The sequence below is a fragment of the Schistocerca americana genome, chromosome 1 (assembly GCF_021461395.2).
Source record: "Schistocerca americana isolate TAMUIC-IGC-003095 chromosome 1, iqSchAmer2.1, whole genome shotgun sequence".
NCBI classification, from domain to species: Eukaryota; Metazoa; Arthropoda; class Insecta; order Orthoptera; family Acrididae; genus Schistocerca; species Schistocerca americana.
Window position 1 is genome coordinate 1,236,248,718 of NC_060119.1, and position 20,976 is coordinate 1,236,269,693.

The window sequence follows — 20,976 nt, forward strand, 5'->3', positions numbered from 1 at the left end:
CTCGTCTGTTGACTGACATAGACTGTCGACAGTTGAAGAGAGTCATAATGTGTAATAGGCCGACATCTATCCAGACCATCACAATGGAATTCCAAACTGCATCAGGATCCACTGCAAGTACTATGACAGTTAGACGGGAGGTGAGAAAGCTTGGATTTCATGGTTGAGCAGCTGCTCATAACCCACACATCATGCCGGTAAATGCCAAATGACGCCTCGCTTGGTGTAAGGAGCATAAACATTGGACGACTGAACAGTGGAAAAACGTTGTGTGGAGTGACAAATCACAGTACACAATATGGTGATCCGATCGCTTGGTGTGGGTATGGCGAATGCCTGGTGAATGCCATTTGCTAGCGCATGTAGTGCCAACAGTAAAATTCAGAGGCTGTGGTGTTATGGTGTAGTCGTGTTTTTCATGGAGGGAGCTTGCACCCCTTGTTGTTTTGCATGGCATTATCACTGCACAGGTCTACGTTGATGTTTTAAGCACTTTCTTGCTTACCACTGTTGAAGAGCAGTTCAGGGATGGTGATTGCATCTTTCAACACGATCGAGCACCTGTTCATAATGCACGGCCTGTGGTGGAGTGGTTACATGACAAAAAAATCCCTGTAATGGACTGGCCTGCACAGAGTCCTCACCTGAATCCTACAGAACACCTTTGGGATATTTTGGAATGCTGACTTCGTGCTAGGTCTCACCGACTAACATCAATACCTCTCCTCAGTGCAGCACTTCATGAAGAATGGGCTGCCATTCCCCAAGAAACCTTCCAGCACCTGATTGAACGTATGCATGTGAGAGTGGAAGCCATCATCATGACTATGGATGGACCAACACCATATTGAATTCCAGCATTACTGATGGAGGGCACAACAAAATTGTAAGTCATTTTTAGCCAGGTGTCCTGATACTTTTGATCACATAGTGTAACTTTTGGGAGTATAATGTAACATATTAATTAGAGTTTACTGTTCATGTGTAGTAGAGGTATACAGTTTTCTGGCAGTTCTGACAGATAATGCACTCTCTGTTAATCTGTACTTTAACTTACTCCATATAGCTGAAAGTTCTTCTTCATTATGGGATCTACAGAACATGGTGTATTCACTTATTTAACCACATCTGATTGGGCCATCACGCCCTCTCTTACACCAGACCAGGTTTCACACATGCAATACCTTGTTCACATCATAATTGCCTAAGAAATAACAATTTTAATATGAAAAAAAGTATTAAAATGATCTGAGTGTTTATAGAGACAACGTGAATAAATAATACTATGAACTGAGTATCCCAGATGCAAAAGCCACTAACTGCATGATAACTGAAACTGAGATAAGCATGAAAAACTCGTCCCATCCAAATTATTAAAGTTGAAGACTTCACTTCTTTTTTAAAAATTAGTTAATAGCTGAAATCTGTGGTTAAGTTTTACACGTTGAAATCTTAAGTGAAATACTTACTTAGTGATTTTTGCACCTGATTTATGTAGTCATCAGGTTTTGCAAATGTATCGATCCAATTATGAAACAAACATTCAGATGCAAAACCCACTATCTGCTGGTATGTCAGGAATGACAGACGGATGGAATTTAATTATTATAAATATAAACAGAATACATTTTATTTCAAAGAGAAGTCTGAAAATTCACGAAAGTGAAATTATTTTACCAGGAAAAACGGATTAATTTAACGTCAAAAAGATAACGCGTTCAACATTATGTTTTTTAAAAATTACACCACCGTGGTTTTGACATCAGAAGATATTACAGAAAATAAAATAAGTTCCAAATTGCATCTTAGTAAAACACCAACAAAATATTAGAAAATGATAAAATTGCTGGAAAGTTTCATCTTAGTTAAAACAGTGACAAAAAATTATAGAAAATGAAATTGGTTGAATGTTGCTTTTAAGTGACATTGTCCTCAACACTGTCCATCAACTCAAAAACATTTCCGGGTTGTTCCTCATTCTGAGAGTTGGCAGCAGCAGGAGTGACTCTAGGAGTGCCTTCCTGCTTGTCTAACATCTCAGTGTAGAATTTGAATTTGTTGCTGGTCACCCAATCTTCGCCAAAGTGGAGCTCTAAAAGCTTTTTGGCATCTTCGAGTTTGGCTTCTGAAAGTTCTACACCTGCTGTAATTGGTGTTACACCATTTCCTTTGCTGAAATTTTTTCCCCTCTTCAGGATGCTCTTCCCCTCTCCAACTTCAAAATTGTAGAAGGGTTCTCCATGAACTAGACAAATCTTCTTGTTTTTGCTTTAAGTGAAAACGATTTTTTTGGGTTATTGAATCTGGAAATGTCAGTTACCAGTCACTTTTACTAAGCCTTTTGTGTATGTCATAATAATTAGTGTCAATGCAGTTTTCATTGCATAACATTGCTTTAATAATACTTTTCATGTTTGTACCTTTTTGTTTAGGAAACATTTATTTTCCAATGATCAGGATGCCTCTTCCTTTTCCAGGATGGATCATTACCTTTGGACTTGTTCTGGTATTTTCAACTACTAATACAGGTTCGATTTCTTGCAGAATTTCTACTATTTAAATAACTTAGACTTCATTTGTACCATCTCCTGCATTTAAACTGTTCATGAAATCAGTCACTTTCTTCAAAAAACTCATGCACATACATCAATAAACACCCTGATGATCAGCTGAACTGTGATTACTGGCATACATTTTGACAATGCATTGCCAACGAGAGCTTCACTTTTGCGTATGCATTTGCTACAACACAGCCAACCTAACTCTGAAGAAGAAAAATATCCCTTCTAATTCTAACAAACTGAAATTTAGGTCTGAATCTCTAGATTGGTAAGTCTGATGTCAGTTGGTGTGCTTTGCATCTGGACATAGGTGACCACCATGCCTGATGAACTTGGTGGGTTTTGCAAACATTGGACATTTAGCGGGCTTTGCTTCTGAAGACAATGTGCAGTTACTGCTTTTGGAATAGCAAATGTTCTACAGCCATTTTCAATGGTTTATAGTGGGTTTAGCATCCTGACACTGAATCCATCATGTAGGCACTGAAAAAATCTATATGGCAGTGTGCTCAACTCAAAATCGTCAAAGACGCGTTTAGCAGCTTTTGTACCTGGGCTACTCAAATAATAAAGTTAATACTGGCAGTACTTCTACTACTGCTGCTGCTGCCAGAAATAATGATGGTAGTAATACTAATAACAATAATAATAATAATAATAATAATAATAATAATGACAATACTAATTATATCAATAGCAATAATGATAGTGGCAGATAGAAAAAGAAATTATAGGTGTACAAAATTGATGTCTTCTGATATAGCAAGTTCTGGGGAAAGGAAATTTAAGGAGACTGCACCAGCTAAGAATACTGGGAAATGAGGAAGATCTGGATGGAAAGAAATATGTACAGGAGTAATGAGTGCATACAGGGACAAAAAACATTTTGTTCTGATGGAAACAAGTTTTTTTTTCTTTTTTTCGGACAAGATCCAAGATCATTAAGGTTGAGGAGGGATATGAGGGACAGTGTACATTGACAAGACATGAGAGGACACAAAGGAAACAGAAATCTCTGCACTTGCTGAACACAGCCAGGATAGCTATGAATGTGATGGTAAAATATGATCAGAGAGTCAAACATCACAGATATAGTGAACACAGGCATAGATAATCAGTTTCAGATGCCATGAGTTTTCCTCAGAAAGACCTTACAGGACAATATTGCTGCATTCAACAGCTGGATTCCTTTTTCAGATCAATAGGGAAGAACTGTTTATCTTTTTGTAGGACATGGAGAGATGCTAAGTCAAATTTAGACTTTCATCTGTTACTATGCTTTGCTGAGAGAGAGAGAAGTTGACATTTACCCGTTTTAGGATTAAATATGGTGGGGATTCCTGATATTTTGGGATAATGAGCCTAGAATGACCAACCAGTTCTGCTTGCATTTTGGAAGGGTTGAGCTTTGACCCTATATTCTCTGCCCATTTTGATGGTGCACAGAGGTCAGTATTGTGATTCTCGACAGCTGTCTTCAGGTTTATCAGTTTTGCACTTAGATACAACTGGAGATCATGGGTGTACATGTGATATTTGCAGTAGGGCAAAACTGATGAAATATCATTGACATACAGTGAAAAGAGTATAGGACCTAATACAAAATTGTGGAGCACCTCATACTGCTTGCCTACATTGTGACTTTAAGGTGCTGGACATAATGCTCTGCTGGGAAGCTGGAGAGATCTGAGGTATCAGCAAAACCATTGCAGTTCACTTGGCAAGAAATTCAGGCTGTGATATGGTATACTGCCTATTTGACTTGAGGCATTGTGAGATATGTCCATTAGTATTTCAAGGATGAGTTGTGGTAGTTGTTGAGCGGTTTCACTGTGGTCACCTAAATGTTGCATCAGCCTAAAGGGAAAATGGGATATGTTTTTTAACAGAGTTGTTTTACCTTGCATCCAGTGATTATGGTCTATGACTGAAACCGGCAGAAGATATACAGCTTAAATAAAACAGCTGATGGCTAAAATGTATTTTCAAATGCACTTAACAGCAGCTGGTTCTCACCTGATGAAAATATTAAATGATTGTTATTTGGCTAGTAGGTTGTTTGTACATGCATAGCTTGTTAGCTGGTCATGTGCTACATGTTCTAAGACTTTGGACAGTGCAGGAGGAATGCAAATAGGTCAGTAATCAGATGAAGCTGTGGCAACGTACTTTGAAAGTATTGGCTTAACTAGTCTCTGTCTTCATTCTAAATGAATGAAAAAAATTAAATCAAATGAAATGATCACTCTGAGCACACTGTTCTGTGTGTTTCTACTTCAGATTTTTTCAACAAGTTAATGTATGTGATATACCTACATGTACATCTACACTTCACAAGCCACTTGCAGTTGCAGTCGATGGTGGAGTTAGTTTGTGTACCACTGTGACTTCCACCTCATTTCTGTTCCAGACACAAATAGTTTCTGGGAGAATGACTGCAAGCAAGACTCTGTGTGGGGTTGAATCTCTCTAATTTTATCTTCATTGTCCTTTTAAGAGACGTACATTGGAGGAAGAAATACATTTTTGACTCTTCCAGGAACATACTGTACACTCTCAGAACTTTAACAGTAAACCCCACTGTGATGTTGGTCAATCATCTCCATCCCTACTAAATGGACCTGTAACAAAACATGCTGCTCTTCTTTGGATCTTTTATATTTACTCTACCAAACCTATCTGGTATGGATCTCATACTGACAAGCAATATTCAAGTATTGGTCAAATGAGGATTTGGTAAGCTACCCTCTTTGGTGATGGATTACTTTTCCTGAAGATTCTTCCAATGAATCACAGTTTGACATCTGCCTTTCCTGTGATTAGTTTTATGTGGTCAGTCTACTTTAAACTACCCCATACACATAATCCTAGATATTTTATGGAAGTAACTGCTTCCACTGATAGTACTCTGGCTATGTAATCATACAGTATGTTACATTTTTTATTTTGAGGGCCAATTGCCACTCCTTGCATCAAGTGTCAATTCTCTGCAGGTCTTCCCACATTTTGCTACAATTCTCTAGCATTGTGACTCCTCTGTATACAACAGCATCATCCATGAAAGCCGCGTGGAACTTTTGATGTTGCCTATTATATCATCTATATACATGGCCTATTATATCATCTATATACATGGTGAAAAGTAATGGACCTATAACACTCCCTTGGAGTATGACCAGGCGCGGCTCGTGGTTTCTATACTGGGGAAGGCTGCGGCATTTATCGATCGAAGCCAAGATAGACCTCGGGTTACGCTACAGATTAGTCTGACATAAACAACTAAGAATTCAGGGGGAGGGGGTGAGCAGATCACTCTCTGCCCATAATTTTACGTACTGTATCTTCTGTAATCAGGTATTAAATATTGTTAGAAGCTAACTTCGAGTTAAAATCTTTGGTTTGTGTTTTTATACGTCATCATTACATTTTCTGACACTGTGCAGCAAATCCTATGAAAAGATATGTTTCGGAGATATCTTTAATGCGGGTCTGGATGCACCAAGTTCTTTCACTTTCATCCTATGGCCGTGTTCCAAGTTTTTACCTATTAAATTGCACACTGAATTCATATTGCGCTTGTTTCACACTGGCGGTATGTCGCAGATATTCACCAGCAAGTAAAACTCACTAAAATCTTGCAAAATATACTCCGAAAAAGAAACTTGCTAATATCACACGGTATCAACAAATGCCGTCAGCATAAGCAAGCAAGGAAAGTAAAGTAACGGGAGAAATTTCGCGCGCTTTGTCCTCTAACCAATTATGAAACACTCGCTAGATGGCAGTACTGGTATGTTACTGTAGTGTAGTGCACTCTGACGGGATATTTGCAAACTTATTCTACATGTGGATAAAATAGCCAATGGCAGAAACAAAACAACTATGTAAAATATTACCAAAACAATAATACTAAACGTCGATTAATGACGCGTCGAAGCGTAGTAGAGATGTGCAGAGACAGAGATTGGATAGCGAAGTTTCGGCCACTCTACATTCCTTTATTACATAGATAGTGGAACCTGAAAAATGTGTGGCGGTTGGTATGACACCCTTAGGCTACAAGCTCTGAGCCTTCGGGTCGCCCATAAAGAGCAGTACTATGCAGAAGCCACGCCCCCAAACCGCTACTACATGCAGCTTACAGACGTTCCAAGGCGCAGCCTAAACACTACTAACCGTTCGGAAAACATCCATCGATACAAACAGTTCCAAAAACGTTGACCGTCGTAATTTTAATCGGAATGGGAAATATGCAAAATTCGTCCTGATAATTTAAATTATGTAATACGTTCTTGCGAAATTTACTTTAACATATATTTTGGGGCGGCTCCGCCTCAGAGCCTTTAATTACGAGCCGCGCCTGAGTATGACTGAAGTCACTTTATGTCTGAAGACTTCTCTCCACTGAGAGTGGCATGTTGTGTCCACTGAGAACAAAGTGCTCTGTTCAATTTGTTAGAAACTCTTCAGTCCAATCACACAGTTGATTTGATATTCCATACACTTACATTTTATTCATTAGCAGCAATGTATAATTGTATCAAAAGTCTTACAGAAGCCAAGGAATATGGCATCTATCTGGGTGCCTGTATCTACCACCTTCTGGGTCTCATGGATGAACTAAGTGAGATGGGTTGCAGATGATCATTGTTTTTAGAGCCCATGCTGATTCATACAATGAACATTTTCATTCTCCAAAAATGTCATAATACATGACATATTCCAAAATTCTACACCTTACCAATGTCAGAGATATAGGTCCACAGTTTTGGACATCTGTTCAATGACAGTTCCTAAAAAACTGGAATAACCTGTGCTTTTCTCCACAGACCAATGGTACACTGCTGTTAGAAGAGCGGCAAGCTCTTTCATATACTCTGTTTAAAATCACACTGCTATCCTGTCAGGTCCAGTTGCCTTCCCTAATCCATAATAAATGGGAAATGCAGGATTGAATATAAACAATTATGGCTGTATAATGATAGATTACAACTCAGTGAACAGAAGAGGTGCGTGTGTGTGTGTGTGTGTGTGTGTGTGTGTGTGTGTGTGTGTGTGTGTGTGTGTGTGTGTGTTTCTTGTATTTTTCATTTTTTAGATTGATTTTCAGCAGTGATGAGCGAATTTTATAAATCTATAGTTTTACAAACCTAACACTGGAGTGCCTCCATCTCTGGGGGACGTCCATCGCAGTTCCAAGCTATCATAATCTGAATGTAGAACTTCAAGATATGGAGGCTCAGGGGCTGTGAGAACAATAATGTGGTAAGTAATTCTATCTTCACCAAATAAGTTCTTTGCTGTGCATGAGTAATTTCCTCCATTTCTCTTTTCCAGCTCTGAAAGACAAATAGAAGCATATAGTGCTTTCATAAAACAACAAGTTAAAGAAGAAGAAAGAAAAAGAAGAAGAAGAAGAAACTAGGCAAAAACCACATGAAGTAAATTGCACACCACAACTGCTACATCAAAAGAATGTGATGAATGATGAAGTACTGTAGGAGTTCATATTAAAGGAAGTCTACATAAGATTTGCAATTAAACAAGTTTGTCAACTTGTAAAAGCACTGAAGGACACTGTCTGGAAAAAAGAAAAAAAAAATAGAAGTGCAACATAAGATGTAGTTCATCCAACTGAAAGTGAGGAAAACTAAAAATAAATGTTAAATGAGGCGAGTACAGTCTATCTACTACTGCTGAGTGAATTGGTGCAAAGGTAAGTCACTGAGCTTGTATTCATGAGACTCAGAATTCAAGTCTCTGTCCAGCCATTTAGGTTCAAATTTACTGTATTTCCCTAAATGATTTAAGACTAATGTTGGGATGGCTCCTTTGAAAAAAACGTAGATGATGTCCAACCCTGTCATTCCCAGTCCAAACTTGTTCTCCTCTTCCAGTCACCTCGTTGTCAATGGGCCCTTAACAGTAATATTCCTTCCAGCCTTCTACTTAGTTCTGAACTGGGTAAAGGAAAAGAGAAACTATGTCAAAGCTGATGATGAGGGTCAGAAAGGGGATTAGCAATTTGCTTACTACAGATTCTGGGGAAGACATATCACAAAAAGTGAAATAATACTACCATTTAGAATGCTGGATTATGTAAGATGGCCGAAACAAAGGTGACAACAACAAAAGAAGATTGGCATTAACAAAAATTTCTTCAACAAATAAGTTCCAATGGCATCAAATATTGACACAGAACTTAGGAAAAATCTTTCTAAAACTGTACACTAGTATAACAATATTGTAAGGTAATGAAACAAGAATCAAGGAAAAAGTAGGAAAGAAGAAACTGGATAGATTCGACGTGTAATGCAAAAAAAGAAATTAAAACTCAGAATGAAATGAGGAACATTGTCCATCGACAACCAGAAGAAGGAAGAATTTAGTGGGATATGTGCAAGTCAATCAGGACTTGTTAAAATTACACTGGAAGTAGTAGCAGAGAGGGAAAAGTTGTGATAACAGACAAAGATAATATGTGAAACAGAATATCAAGAGTGTTGGGTATAATAGATGTGTGATTTTAAGAGCTTAGGAAAGAGTCAGAGGTAGCAGAGGTGACATTAAAACAGTGGCAGACTCATGAATAAAAGAGAAAATAAGAGAAAATAAAATTATTAACAATAAAAATATCTAAAATAATTTGTCTGGAGGTTATTACTAGCACAGACATACACTGATAGGCATGAAAAGATAGTACACCTACAAACACATCTGTCATCAATCAGATCAAATACTCAAGAACACGTTCAAGTAGAAATGTAAAGCATGAAAAAAATTTAGCATAATAACTTCACCATCATTATAGATACAGACTAGACCCATTGTTCATCCTCATTATTGTACAATAAACTGAGGGTAGAGAGCTATGTGTGATTTTGGACTCGCCAGTTAGCAATATCTCGGTTACCATATTTGGACACATTATCAGCACGATATGTTTTCATACAGTGACATTGTCAGCACATATGAAGCACAGTGATTTGATAGTCACATGACACCTCACCCACAGGTCTCCCACATCTCTTTTCTACCAGTTATTAAGGCCTTTTTCCTGCTCCACTCATGTATAGAGTGCAGGAAGAATTATTGCTTAAATGCCTCTACATAATTAGTCTAACTTTGTCTTCACAATCCCTATGGGAGTGATATGTGGAGGATTGTTATATATTTCAATATTTATCACTTTAAGTTGGTTCTATAAACTTTCTAAGTAGTTGATCATAGGATAGTTCATGTCTATCTTCAAGTGGCTGTCAGTTTAGTTCTTTCAGCAGCTTGTGCCAATCTCCCATGGCTCGAACAAAACTGTGACCATTAGTGCTGTATTTCTTCATATCCATTCAATATCCCCTGTGAGTCCCATTTGGTATGGGTCCCATACACTTCACCATTACTCTAGGGTGGGTCACATAAGTCTTTTATATGCAGTCTCATTTGCAGATTGTTTGCATTTCTCCAATAAGCCACAGTCTTCCACCAGCTTTACCTATTGCTAAGACTGTGTGATTATTATATTATGAAAAAGATAGATTGCTACCCACCACATAGAGCAGATGTTGAGTCGCAGATAGGCACAACACAAAGATTGCTACACATTTAGCTTTTGATCAGATGGCCTTCTTCTAAAGAAGAAAACACACACAAACACACACACATACACACACACACACACACACACACACACACAGACACACACATTCACACAAGCATAACTCACAGACACATGACCACTGTCTCAGGCAACTGCAGCCAATCTTCCCAGTCTGCCCAAAGCAATCTTCCCTCTGCCTACATAGATGCAGGCTTGTGTCTTCAGAGTTGGCAAATTTCTCCATTTTGCTGCCTTGGTTGTCAATGCTGTGGTGCCAGTATTCACCAGCAGCCATGGGTTGGGAAACATAGAAACGGTGTGAACTTGACAGCTGAACAGTTATAGCGTACTTCTGCCCTTATGTTTGCAAATTTGCATCTTCAGACTCAGCACATTTCTCATTTCAGCTGCCTTAGTTGCAGTTGCTGTGCTATTAGTATTTACTTACAGCCAAAGAGAGGCGCACCATGGAAATGGTGAGCACCTTTTGTTATGTGTAGCTAAAGAGCTGGTTTCCATTCACGAAATTCCTTGTTTGCTGCATGAAATTGAATTTGGATTCTCCTGCATAACTTTGACTAGCTCTGATCAGTGACAGTTACATTTGCCTTACAGCACTATGTGGATCAGCATTCCATGTAACAGTACTAGATCATGTTATTTTAACATGTAACAGTACAAGATCATGTTATTTGAAGCTGTTTGTTAAAGAAAATCAGAGTTTAGATTATAGAATGCACTGTCTTACGAACGTTTTATTTTCCTTTTTTTAAATTTTTTGAATTATGGACTCTCTTTTTAAAGGATCTTATCTTAAAATTGAAAGAAGTTAACTCCCTGATGAATTTATCTTTTATTTGTGTGTCAAATTTCTATCATTGTTATTGACACATAGTTAAACTTGAAAGGGCCTTATGAGATTTCCTGTTGTGTGAATCACAATTTATTTTTCTTGTTATCTTGTGTCTGTGTGGTTTTAAATTTTGCCCTGTGTGTGTGTGTGTGTGTGTGTGTGTGTGTGTGTGTGTGTTCTAATATTCCGATTCCAAACTTAATGAAGAGACAGAAGTTCAAGCTAGTCACAGAGTATTAACCTCTGCTTAATGACCAGAAGTGTTTGTTTCAGGTTTTTCCATTGTCATTCATGTTGGCAGTTATTTTTCTGTTACAAAATTTGTTCTCTTATTTAAAAAATGTTTATGTATGGTTAAAGTTAAAAATTTGTTGAGGTATTGGACACTTGAATGATCATTTTCATCCTGGCATATTTTATATTTCACTTTGTTTATGTTAAAAATCCACTGAAACAAATAAATATTTTTAAAATTTTTGTTTTCCATATCCTCAGCACCTTACTGCTCCCAACTCCATGCTCCCTGCCTTTACAGAACTGTTACAACTAAGTCCAATAATGGTGATGTGTTGGGTTTTCTGACAACTTGCACTTCAGTCAGATGATTGCTGTGACAAGATTTAGAGCTATGACAGACATACATGAAATGTAACCACAGCTGCAAATGCCAACAACCATCAGCTGTATAAGACAGTGACAATATGACAATTTGTGCCAGACTGTGACATCTACATCTACATCATACTCTGCAAGCCACCTAATTGTGTGCGGTGGAGGGTATTTTCTGTACTACTAACTGAGCCTTTTAATTCTGTTCCGCTTGCAAACAGGGTGTAGGAAGAACAATTATTGGTAAGTCCCTGTATTGGCTCTGATTTCTAGAATTTTCTCTTTATGATCATTACGTGAGACATATGTGGGAGGGGGGGGGGAAGGGGGGGGGGGAGTGGAGTGGAATAATTTGTTGTCCAACACTTCCCAGAAAGTGCTCTCTCAAAAATTTTAATAATAAATCTGTCTGTGATGCACACCTCTCTTGTAATGTCTACCAGTGGATTTGCTGGGCAACTCAGTAATGCTACTGTGCCAACTAAATGATCCTGCGAGGAAACATGCCACTTTTTGTTGGATCTTCTATCTCTTTTATCAGTCCTATCTGGTAGGGATTCCAGATAGATGAACGGTACTCAAGAATTGGCTGAACAAGCACCTTACAAGCCATTCTCTTCATGGGTGAGTTATATTTCGTTAAGATTCTTCCTGTGAATCTGAGTCCAGCATCTGCGTTTCCCACTGTTTGTTTTATGTGGTCATTCCACGTAAGGTCATCTGGATAGGTACTCCTAGATATTTTATGGCAGATGCTGTTTCCAGCAGTTTCTCATCAATAGTGTAGCCATGCAGTAGTGGATTTCTTTTCCTACATATGCACAATATGTTACATTTATTTATGTTCATTGTCAACTGCCAGAGCCTACACCATTCATCAATTCTTTGGTGGTCATCCTGCAATTTGTTACTATCTTCTGGCATTGTTACTTTGTTATAGACAACTGCACCATCTGCGAACAGCCTTAGAGAGGATTCACTTTCTACTAAATGATTTATATATATTGTAAACAATAATGGTCCTAACACACTTCCTTGGGGTACTCTGGAAATTACTTTTAAGTCTGTCAATTTTGTTCCATCAAGAGTGACTTGTTGAGTTCTTTCTGGAAGGAAGTCTTGAATGCAATTGCAAATCTGCACTGATACTTGATAAGCTCATATTTTTTCACTAAGCAGCAGTGTGGGACATTGTCAAAAGCATTTCTGAAGTCAAGGAACATGGCATCAACCTGACTGCCATTGTCTACAATGTTGTGGATCTCATGGAGGAACAGACTGAGCTGAGTTCTGCAGGATCTCTGTTTGTGAAATCCATGCTGATTTTAATAGAGGAGATTTTCCTTCTCCAAGAACATCATAATTCTTGAACCTATAATATGTTGTATAAATCTGCAACAGATTGATGTCAACAGTATTGGTATGTAATTGTGCGCATCTGTTCTACAGCCCTTCTTAAAAATTGCTATGACCTGCCCTTTCTTCCAGTTTCTAGGTAGCCTTCGTTGCTTAAGTGATGTACAATAAATTACTGCTAGAAGGGGGGCAAGTTCTTTCACATAATCTTTGTAGAATCTTATAGGTATCTCATCTGGTCCTTATGTCTTTCCACCACAAAGAAATTGTAGCTGTCTTTCTATTCTGCCATCGATTATCTCAATACCTACCCTGTCAACATTTGTATGATGACTGAAATGAGCGACCACATTGCAATCATCCATGGTGAAACAATTTCAGAAGAGCAAATTCAGTATTTTGGCCTTCTCTCTATTATCTTCCATATCAGTGCCAGTATGGTCACCAAGTGAATAAACAGATGATTTTGACACACTCACTGAATTCACGTGTGACCAAAACCTCTTAGTATTTTTACGCAGATTGATTGACAAAATTTTACTTTCAAAGTCATTGGAGGCTTCTTTTATTGCTCTCCTTATTCTCATTTTCACTTCTTCCAACTTTTGTTTGTCAGCTAGGTTTTTACATCTGAATCTGTGATGAAGTTCTCTTTCTTTATGTAGCAGTTTTCTAACACGGCTATTAAATCATGGTGGGTCTTCTCTATGCCTTAAGACTTTACTCTGAACATACTTGTCTAGGGCACATTATATGATTCCTTTGATTTTTTCCCATGTGCTTTCCACATCTTTGTCCTCATCACCTAATATTTGACACTGACTGCTCAGGTACTGTGAAATTTGTATCCTGTCACTCTTGTTAAGCAAAAACACCTGCCTACATTTCTTAACATTGTATGTCAGACATGTTGTCATAAATGCTATCACAGCCATAAAACCACTGATACCTTCCTATACATTAACTGAGTCGATAATTTCAGGTCTGTTTGGTGCCAGGAGTTCAAAAATGTCACCTTCACGAGTTAGTTCTCTAACTATCTGTTCTAAGTAATTTTTGGGCAAGGCATCCAGATCAATGTCCAATGAAACTCTGTCTCTGGCACCAGTTTTGACAGCACGACACTCTCAATCTATAACTGGCAAGTTGAAGTCACCCCCTATTACAACAGCATGATCAGGAAAATTATTAACAATATTCTGCAAGTTCTGTCTGAAGCACTCTACCACTAGGGCTCCTGACCCAGGCAGTCTACAAAAGCATCCAATTACCATTTTTGACCAATCTTTGATAGTTAACTTCACCCTGATTAACTGACAGTTGGAATCCGTGATAACCTTGCTAGATTTTATCTATTTCTTTGCTGCAATAAGCATGCCACCATCATTGGTGACTAGCCTAACCTTATGATAAATATTCCAATCTGAACTTAGGATTTCATTGTCATTAACATCTAGTTTCAACCAACACACAGTCTGTGCATTATAACCTTCAGTAAGCAATACTAATTCTGGGGCCTTTCCTTGGATGCTCCTGCAGTTTACTGAAATCATATTAACCTTTTCTGTCTCTGATCTGCCACAATGAATATTCCCTGAGAATATTGTGGCAAATTTAACAGGCAAATCATCGTTGATCACAAGGGAGCATTTCTCTAACCTAAAAAAGCCCCTTGTGCACACCACACACACTCTGCTACCCTAGTAGCTGGTTCCTGCATGTAGAGCATGTCTGACCTATTAAGGGGATCCCACAATTCGGTACCTGATAGTGGAGGTCAAGAAATTTGAATCCAATACCATCACAGAGTCATCTGAGCCTCTGTTTTAGACCTCCCACTCTGCTCCAAACCAAATGATCACAATCAACCATGGGTAAGACGCTACAAATAGACAGCTTAGCCTGCATCCTGCATACGATGCTAGTTTCCTTCACTTGAATCTTGGTTCTATCAAAATGGACTAAAACTAAATGTAACTAAAACCAAAATGATGCAATTTGAAGCTAAATCAGTAGAAAGGAGTGAAATAAAGATAACTTGCAATGATCAGGATATCACAGAACCAAACCACGTGAAGTTCTTAGGCCTAAATCTTGACAAAAATTTAAATTGGAAGGTACACATAGATTACTTAGCAAATCAACTGAACAACTTAGCATTTGCAATGTGTATTTTGTCAGGTGCCACAAACATAGATACCAGAAAGATAGTTTATCACTGCTACTTTGAGTCAGTTATTCGTTATGGCATAATCTTCTGGGGAAATTCAGCAAATGTCACTAGGCTCCTAGTATTACAAAAGAAAGTAATTAGAAACATGTGTGTTGCAAAAAAACGGGAATCCTGTCGACCACTGTTAAAAAATTTAAAAGTACTATCTATCCCCTCACTTTACATATATGAGATGGTGGTGTTCCTATATAGAAATCAACATACACTAGACAATTTCCGTTTTGACCACAACTACAGCACTCGCCACAGAGATAACTTCAAACTTCCAACACATCGTTTAAAACTTTATGCCCAAACGCCAGAGTATATGGGGTTAAAAATTTTCAATAAAATAAAAGGCAGTAATATATTTAAAATGGAGATTGGTTCACTGAAAAGATTGCTCTTTACTCTCCTGGTGGAAAAGTGTTATTATTCTGTCGATGAATTCATTGAGGACAGCTTCACAATCTGAACACAGGGATTGTAATACATTTATTATGTTATGTACATGTGTAGCTGTAACTTAGAAATGTAAAATATAATGTAAACTTTTGTAGTTCTCTTAAAAAAGTGAAAAAAGTTTCTTTTGTAAACCTTGACATGTCTCCTGTACATCAAATCAAATGATTTGAAAATTGTACGTAATGAGATGAATAAACCACATACCACATACCACATACCAAATCAGCCATCTGCTGAGGGTGTCCTCGGAACCCAAGCAGCAGGTGTCATTTGTGTTGACATGTGCCACTATGTGCAGCTGGTTTCACCTAGTGTATTCAATAGCCACTGGCAGAATCTCTTCCACATTATGGACAAGACCCCCTAGGAAACATACCAAGTGCACAGTGGCATTCTTTCCCACCTTCCCTGCATCCCTGCAGTTTCCCTGAGGGGCTCCATCACCCGTCTAACATTGGAGCTCCCAATGACAAGCATACTCACCCTCTGCACTTGTCCACATTTGGTAGGAAAATCAGGCACTGGCTCAACAGGAGAGGCATCTCCTGCTGTCTCAGAGTCATCATCAACATTGGGTAGCACCTCATACCTGTTGTTACGGTGTAGGGAGCCAGCCATGGGATCTGCTCCCTCTTTCACATTCCACTCAGTACATGCAAACCCACCACTGTCTGCCACCACTCTTGAGTGAGGATGGACCGGCCACATGAATATCAGAAGATGCAGGGGATTCCAATGGCATCAGAGGTGTCACAGGTCTCGGTCCCAGCACCCCGCTGCCACCGCAACTTTGGGCATTATCCAGAAGCATGTTGATGGTAGCCAACACTGCTTCCAGTGGTCTATGGACTGCAGCCATTAACTCCTTGTGTCCGCTCACAACAAGCACAGACCCTAGCCATATCATAGTGTGTAAAATCAGATATAAGATCTTATATGGCACTACTGAGTTTGGAATGTATGCAAAATATAATGAGGAGAATAATGAAACACTAAAAACTGCTCTACAGATTTCTCACTCTACCAGAAATTAATTTTTCTACTAAAGTAGATCTATCTATAGTTACCTGTTACTAGAAACTCTGCTTACCCTACAGCTACTGCATGAGATAAGTCTGCAAACTAGAATGCACTGATCTAAACTATATGCCGTGTACCAGCATGAGATTAAAATATAGTAGTGTGACATGGCAATCTGACAGCAGGAAAATTATACTAGGAAGCTGCATTACACAATGATGGGTGATAAGATCTGCTGCTGCTGGTGTGTCTGCTCAGCTTGGCATCTGCCGGCACACTGACTTTAACCCAGATTTCCCTCTTTACACAAGCAATCACCTTGACCACTCTGGCTATCCATCCCAGGCACAAACTTCTGTATGTGGTCATTCCTGCATCACAACCTGCATTAATACACACATTATGTAATTTGCGTACAGGAGAGGACATTTTAACTGAAAGTCACTGCCTGGTATCAATGGATAAATGTGGTATTGCGGTGCCTGTATTGTTAGAAGAACAATTCAGTGTTCCTTCAAACAGGCATGCATGTCCAAAGGAAGATTCCATCATTCTTCCTAACACAGGCATCGAAATCTAGTATCCTATAGCAGGCAGTTCACCAAATGGGCACTAGACATCCTTGAGCACAGAGTCATTTTTATCTTTCTCCTGTTCATCCTCCAACCAACACTACCTCCATCTCTGTTCTAAACCCAAGCCTGACCCCTCCCCCTTGCCTCCTTCGTTGTTTGTCTCCTCCACATTTTTGCTCCATACACCATTATGCATCTGCCCTCTCCACCTTCTCTTGCGCTTTCTTACCGCTTTACATAAGCAGTACATGATGGGCCTTCCTGTATTTTTTGTTTTTACACCATTCCCATTTTCTTTCCTTATTTTATTTTGCAGCAGCAGATCTACAGTGCTAAAAAACGCAGCAAAAAACAATATTTTGGTACAAGTATTGTTTTCAATTAATTTTTTGCTGCATTTTTAGCACTACAGATCTGCTACTGGTCCAGTGCTTGCTAACCTGTCCTTTATTGTAACCCATCCCATCCTCTGGGTATCTCATTAGCCCCTCTTCCCTTAGGTTCTAGATGACTTGCCCTTCCTCCTTTTCTTTCCTATCTACTTCAATTCCACTCTCTGCTCATGCCCTATGAAAGGAACCAGCAGATCTGAATGTTACACCTTTCACATATTTTTTTTTCAACTGTATTCTGAAGTTAGGTACTGGGTATCCAACCTCCTTTATTTAAGCTTTTTACAGCTTATTTTACTTAATTCATAGGTTTAACATTCACATATTTGTGTAATGTGTGTATTGCTTACATATGTTACATTTTTCAAAGAATGTTTTCTGAAAGGTATAATCTACTTGCAATGCAGGAAACCTTTGAAATATTACAAAACTATTAAAAAATGTACTGCAGTAGCTATTAATAACATTCAAACTGCACATACTTGCAATATGTAATAAATCTTGTGATATACTGTATACTGAATTAGATCTGACAGGATTATTTCCATAAAACCAGTGGACACTAGGTGTAGGGTTCCCAACAGCCATGCATGGTAAAGTTACTCTTGATTTTAGTGCTTGATGTAAAACTTGAGAAAATGATGCAATACGGGCTGGAGCTGAAACAGAATAAATTGATTATTAGACCATTGGTATTATAATATGTAATTCATGTAAGTGACATGACAAACATTTAAGTGTTGAAAACAGTTGTAGAGGAAGGAAGCTATGATGACTTTAGAACTGACTTTTTTTCTCATCCAAACATTTCTGGACAAATAAGATGGAGAAAAGTTTGCAATCTGTTTCTATTGTACTATTTCCACTCTTTATCAGTCAAAGATCAATTGCAAGCTCTTGACGTACATTTAGTTGACTACTTCAGAAAAATCCTTCATTGCATAATGTAACAAATGCAAACCATTTTTTTAAAAAATCCTTTTTTTATTCTACATGTTTGAAAGTTTTACGGTGTGTAGACACATCCTTTTCGAACAATATTTTCATTTCTCCATATAATTCCCATCCCTCTCAACTGCCTTACGCCATCTTGGATCCAGTGCCTGTATACCTGCACGGTAAAACTCTGGACCATCTTGTAGGAGCCACTGTTTGGCAGTGTGCACAAGGGAGTCATCATCTTCAAACCTTGTTCCATGAAAAGAGTCTTTCAGTTTCCCAAAGAGATGATAGTCACATGGAGCCAGGTCAGGACTGTAAGGCAGATGTTTCAGTGTTGTCCATCTGAGTTTTGTGATCGCTTCCATGGTTTTTTGACTGACATGTGGCCGTGCATTGTCATGCAACAGCAAAACATCCTGCTTTTGACGATATGATCAAACACGACTCAATCGAACTTGAAGTTTCTTTACTGTCGTCACATATGTATCAGAATTTATGGTGGTACCACTTGGAATGATGTCCACAAGCAAGTGTCCTTCAGACTCGAAAAACATCGTAGCCATAACTTTTCCAGTAGAAGGTGTGGTTTTGAATTTTTTTTTCTTGGGTGAATTTGCATGATGCCTCTCCATTTATTACCTCTTCGTCTCTGGTGAAAAATGATGGAGCTATGTTTCATCACCTGTCACAATTCTTCCAAGAAATTCATTTCCACCATTCTTGTACTGTTCCAAAAGTTCGCTGCATACCATTTTTCTTGTTTCTTTGTGAGCCATTGCCAACTTCCTGGGAACCCACCTGGCACAAACCTTTTTTAACGCCAACACTTTCAGTATTCTGCAAACACTTCCTTCCCCTATCCCAATGTAGCGTGACAATTCATTTAGTGTGATGCGGCTGTCAGCAGTCACCAATTCATTAACTCTCTGCACATTGACTGGAGTGTGTGCAGTATGAGGTCTGCCGCTGCGAGGACAATCCTCAATATTGCCGTGCCCACTTTCATCACATAACCTGCTTGCCCACTGACTAACTGTACTGCGATCGACAGCAGCGTCTCCATACACCTTTTTCAACCTCTTGTGTATGTTTCCCACTGTCTCGTTTTCACAGCACAGAAATTCTATGACAGCACGTTGCTTCTGATGAACATCAAGTGTAGCATCCATCTTGAAGATATGCTGTGATGGCACCACTCACGGGAACAGGTTGAACAAAGTTTGATAACAATTGGGAAGGATGTATCTACACACTGTAACACTTTCACACATTCAAAATGAAAACTGAATTTTTACAAAAATAGTGTGCATTTCTTTTGGAGTGACCCTCGTAAAAGCTAATTCTCATGTAGCAGATACGGTTGGCTGCTTCAAATTCTATATCTCTGCTCATACCACTAATTTTATTTAAATATCAGCACTTATTGTGTAACTAACATTTTCACTGTTGGTTTCCTTTTTAGAAATTATGCCTACACTGCAAATATTAATTGAAGCCAGAACCACCAGAATAACATTGACACAACAGCTTCTGTGGGGGATATCTTCCATGAAAGAAACCCACCAAGCCTGATACGAGAGAAATGCTCAAATTAATTTTGACGCTTTTTTTTAGAAAAGCCTTTTTAAGTGATCAAGATATCTTAATTGAGGCACGAGATGAAAATACTTCAATTCTGGTAAATTGTTTTACTTAAAAGATGATGTTTTAGTTATTATAATTAAGTCAAACTTCAATAAAGATACATTGGCAACTATTATGATACAGAAACTCCCTTAATACTCTGAACAGTGGAAACTCAAGGTTGGAATATCAACATTATTATGAAAAGGATAGATTGCTACTCACTGTAGAGATTGCAGAGAGGTGCAATGAAAAGACTGTTACACATTATAGCTTTCAGACAAAGCCTTCTTCAGGAAAGGAAACACACATACATTCACGCAAGCAAACATTCCTCATGCTGCAGGTTAGAACTGCCGGTGGTAGTGGTCATGTGTATATGAGGTGTGCTTGCTTGTGTGAAAGTGTATGTGGTTTCTTTGCTGAAAAAGGATTTTGCTGAAAGCTATAATGTGGAACAGCCTTTGCATTGTGCCTGTCTGCAACTCAATGGGTCATCTTTATGGTGAGCAGCAGTTTATCCTTTCCTTTGGATACTCTGCCTAGCAGTATCTAATTTCAGTTTCATAGTCCTCTGATCAGACAGAATTGTGTGATAAACATCACAATAACATTCTGTTTGATTTTAACATTTCTCCATAGATTTTAGATTTTGCATGATTTTAGCTCTTCTGTCCCCCTTTTTAATCCAGTGTAATCAATATACTATAAACACAATTTGCATACAAACAGAAACAGAAATTTGTGAGGGACTCTGAATGTCATTTTGGT

The 20,976-nt window shown here is 38.4% G+C and overlaps 1 protein-coding gene across 1 annotated transcript in view; it reads right to left on the minus strand.

The window, feature by feature from the left end:
• The window catches only part of LOC124598421 (Down syndrome cell adhesion molecule-like protein Dscam2), a 378,789-nt gene that overhangs the window by 75,272 nt on the left and 282,541 nt on the right, over positions 1-20,976 (minus strand). The window contains exons 22-23 of the mRNA XM_047136000.1: positions 18,123-18,299; positions 7,712-7,900 (exon numbers count right to left, since the gene is read on the minus strand). Of these exons, the coding sequence (XP_046991956.1) occupies positions 7,712-7,900; positions 18,123-18,299 (366 nt within the window). The remainder of the gene's footprint in view (positions 1-7,711; positions 7,901-18,122; positions 18,300-20,976) is intronic.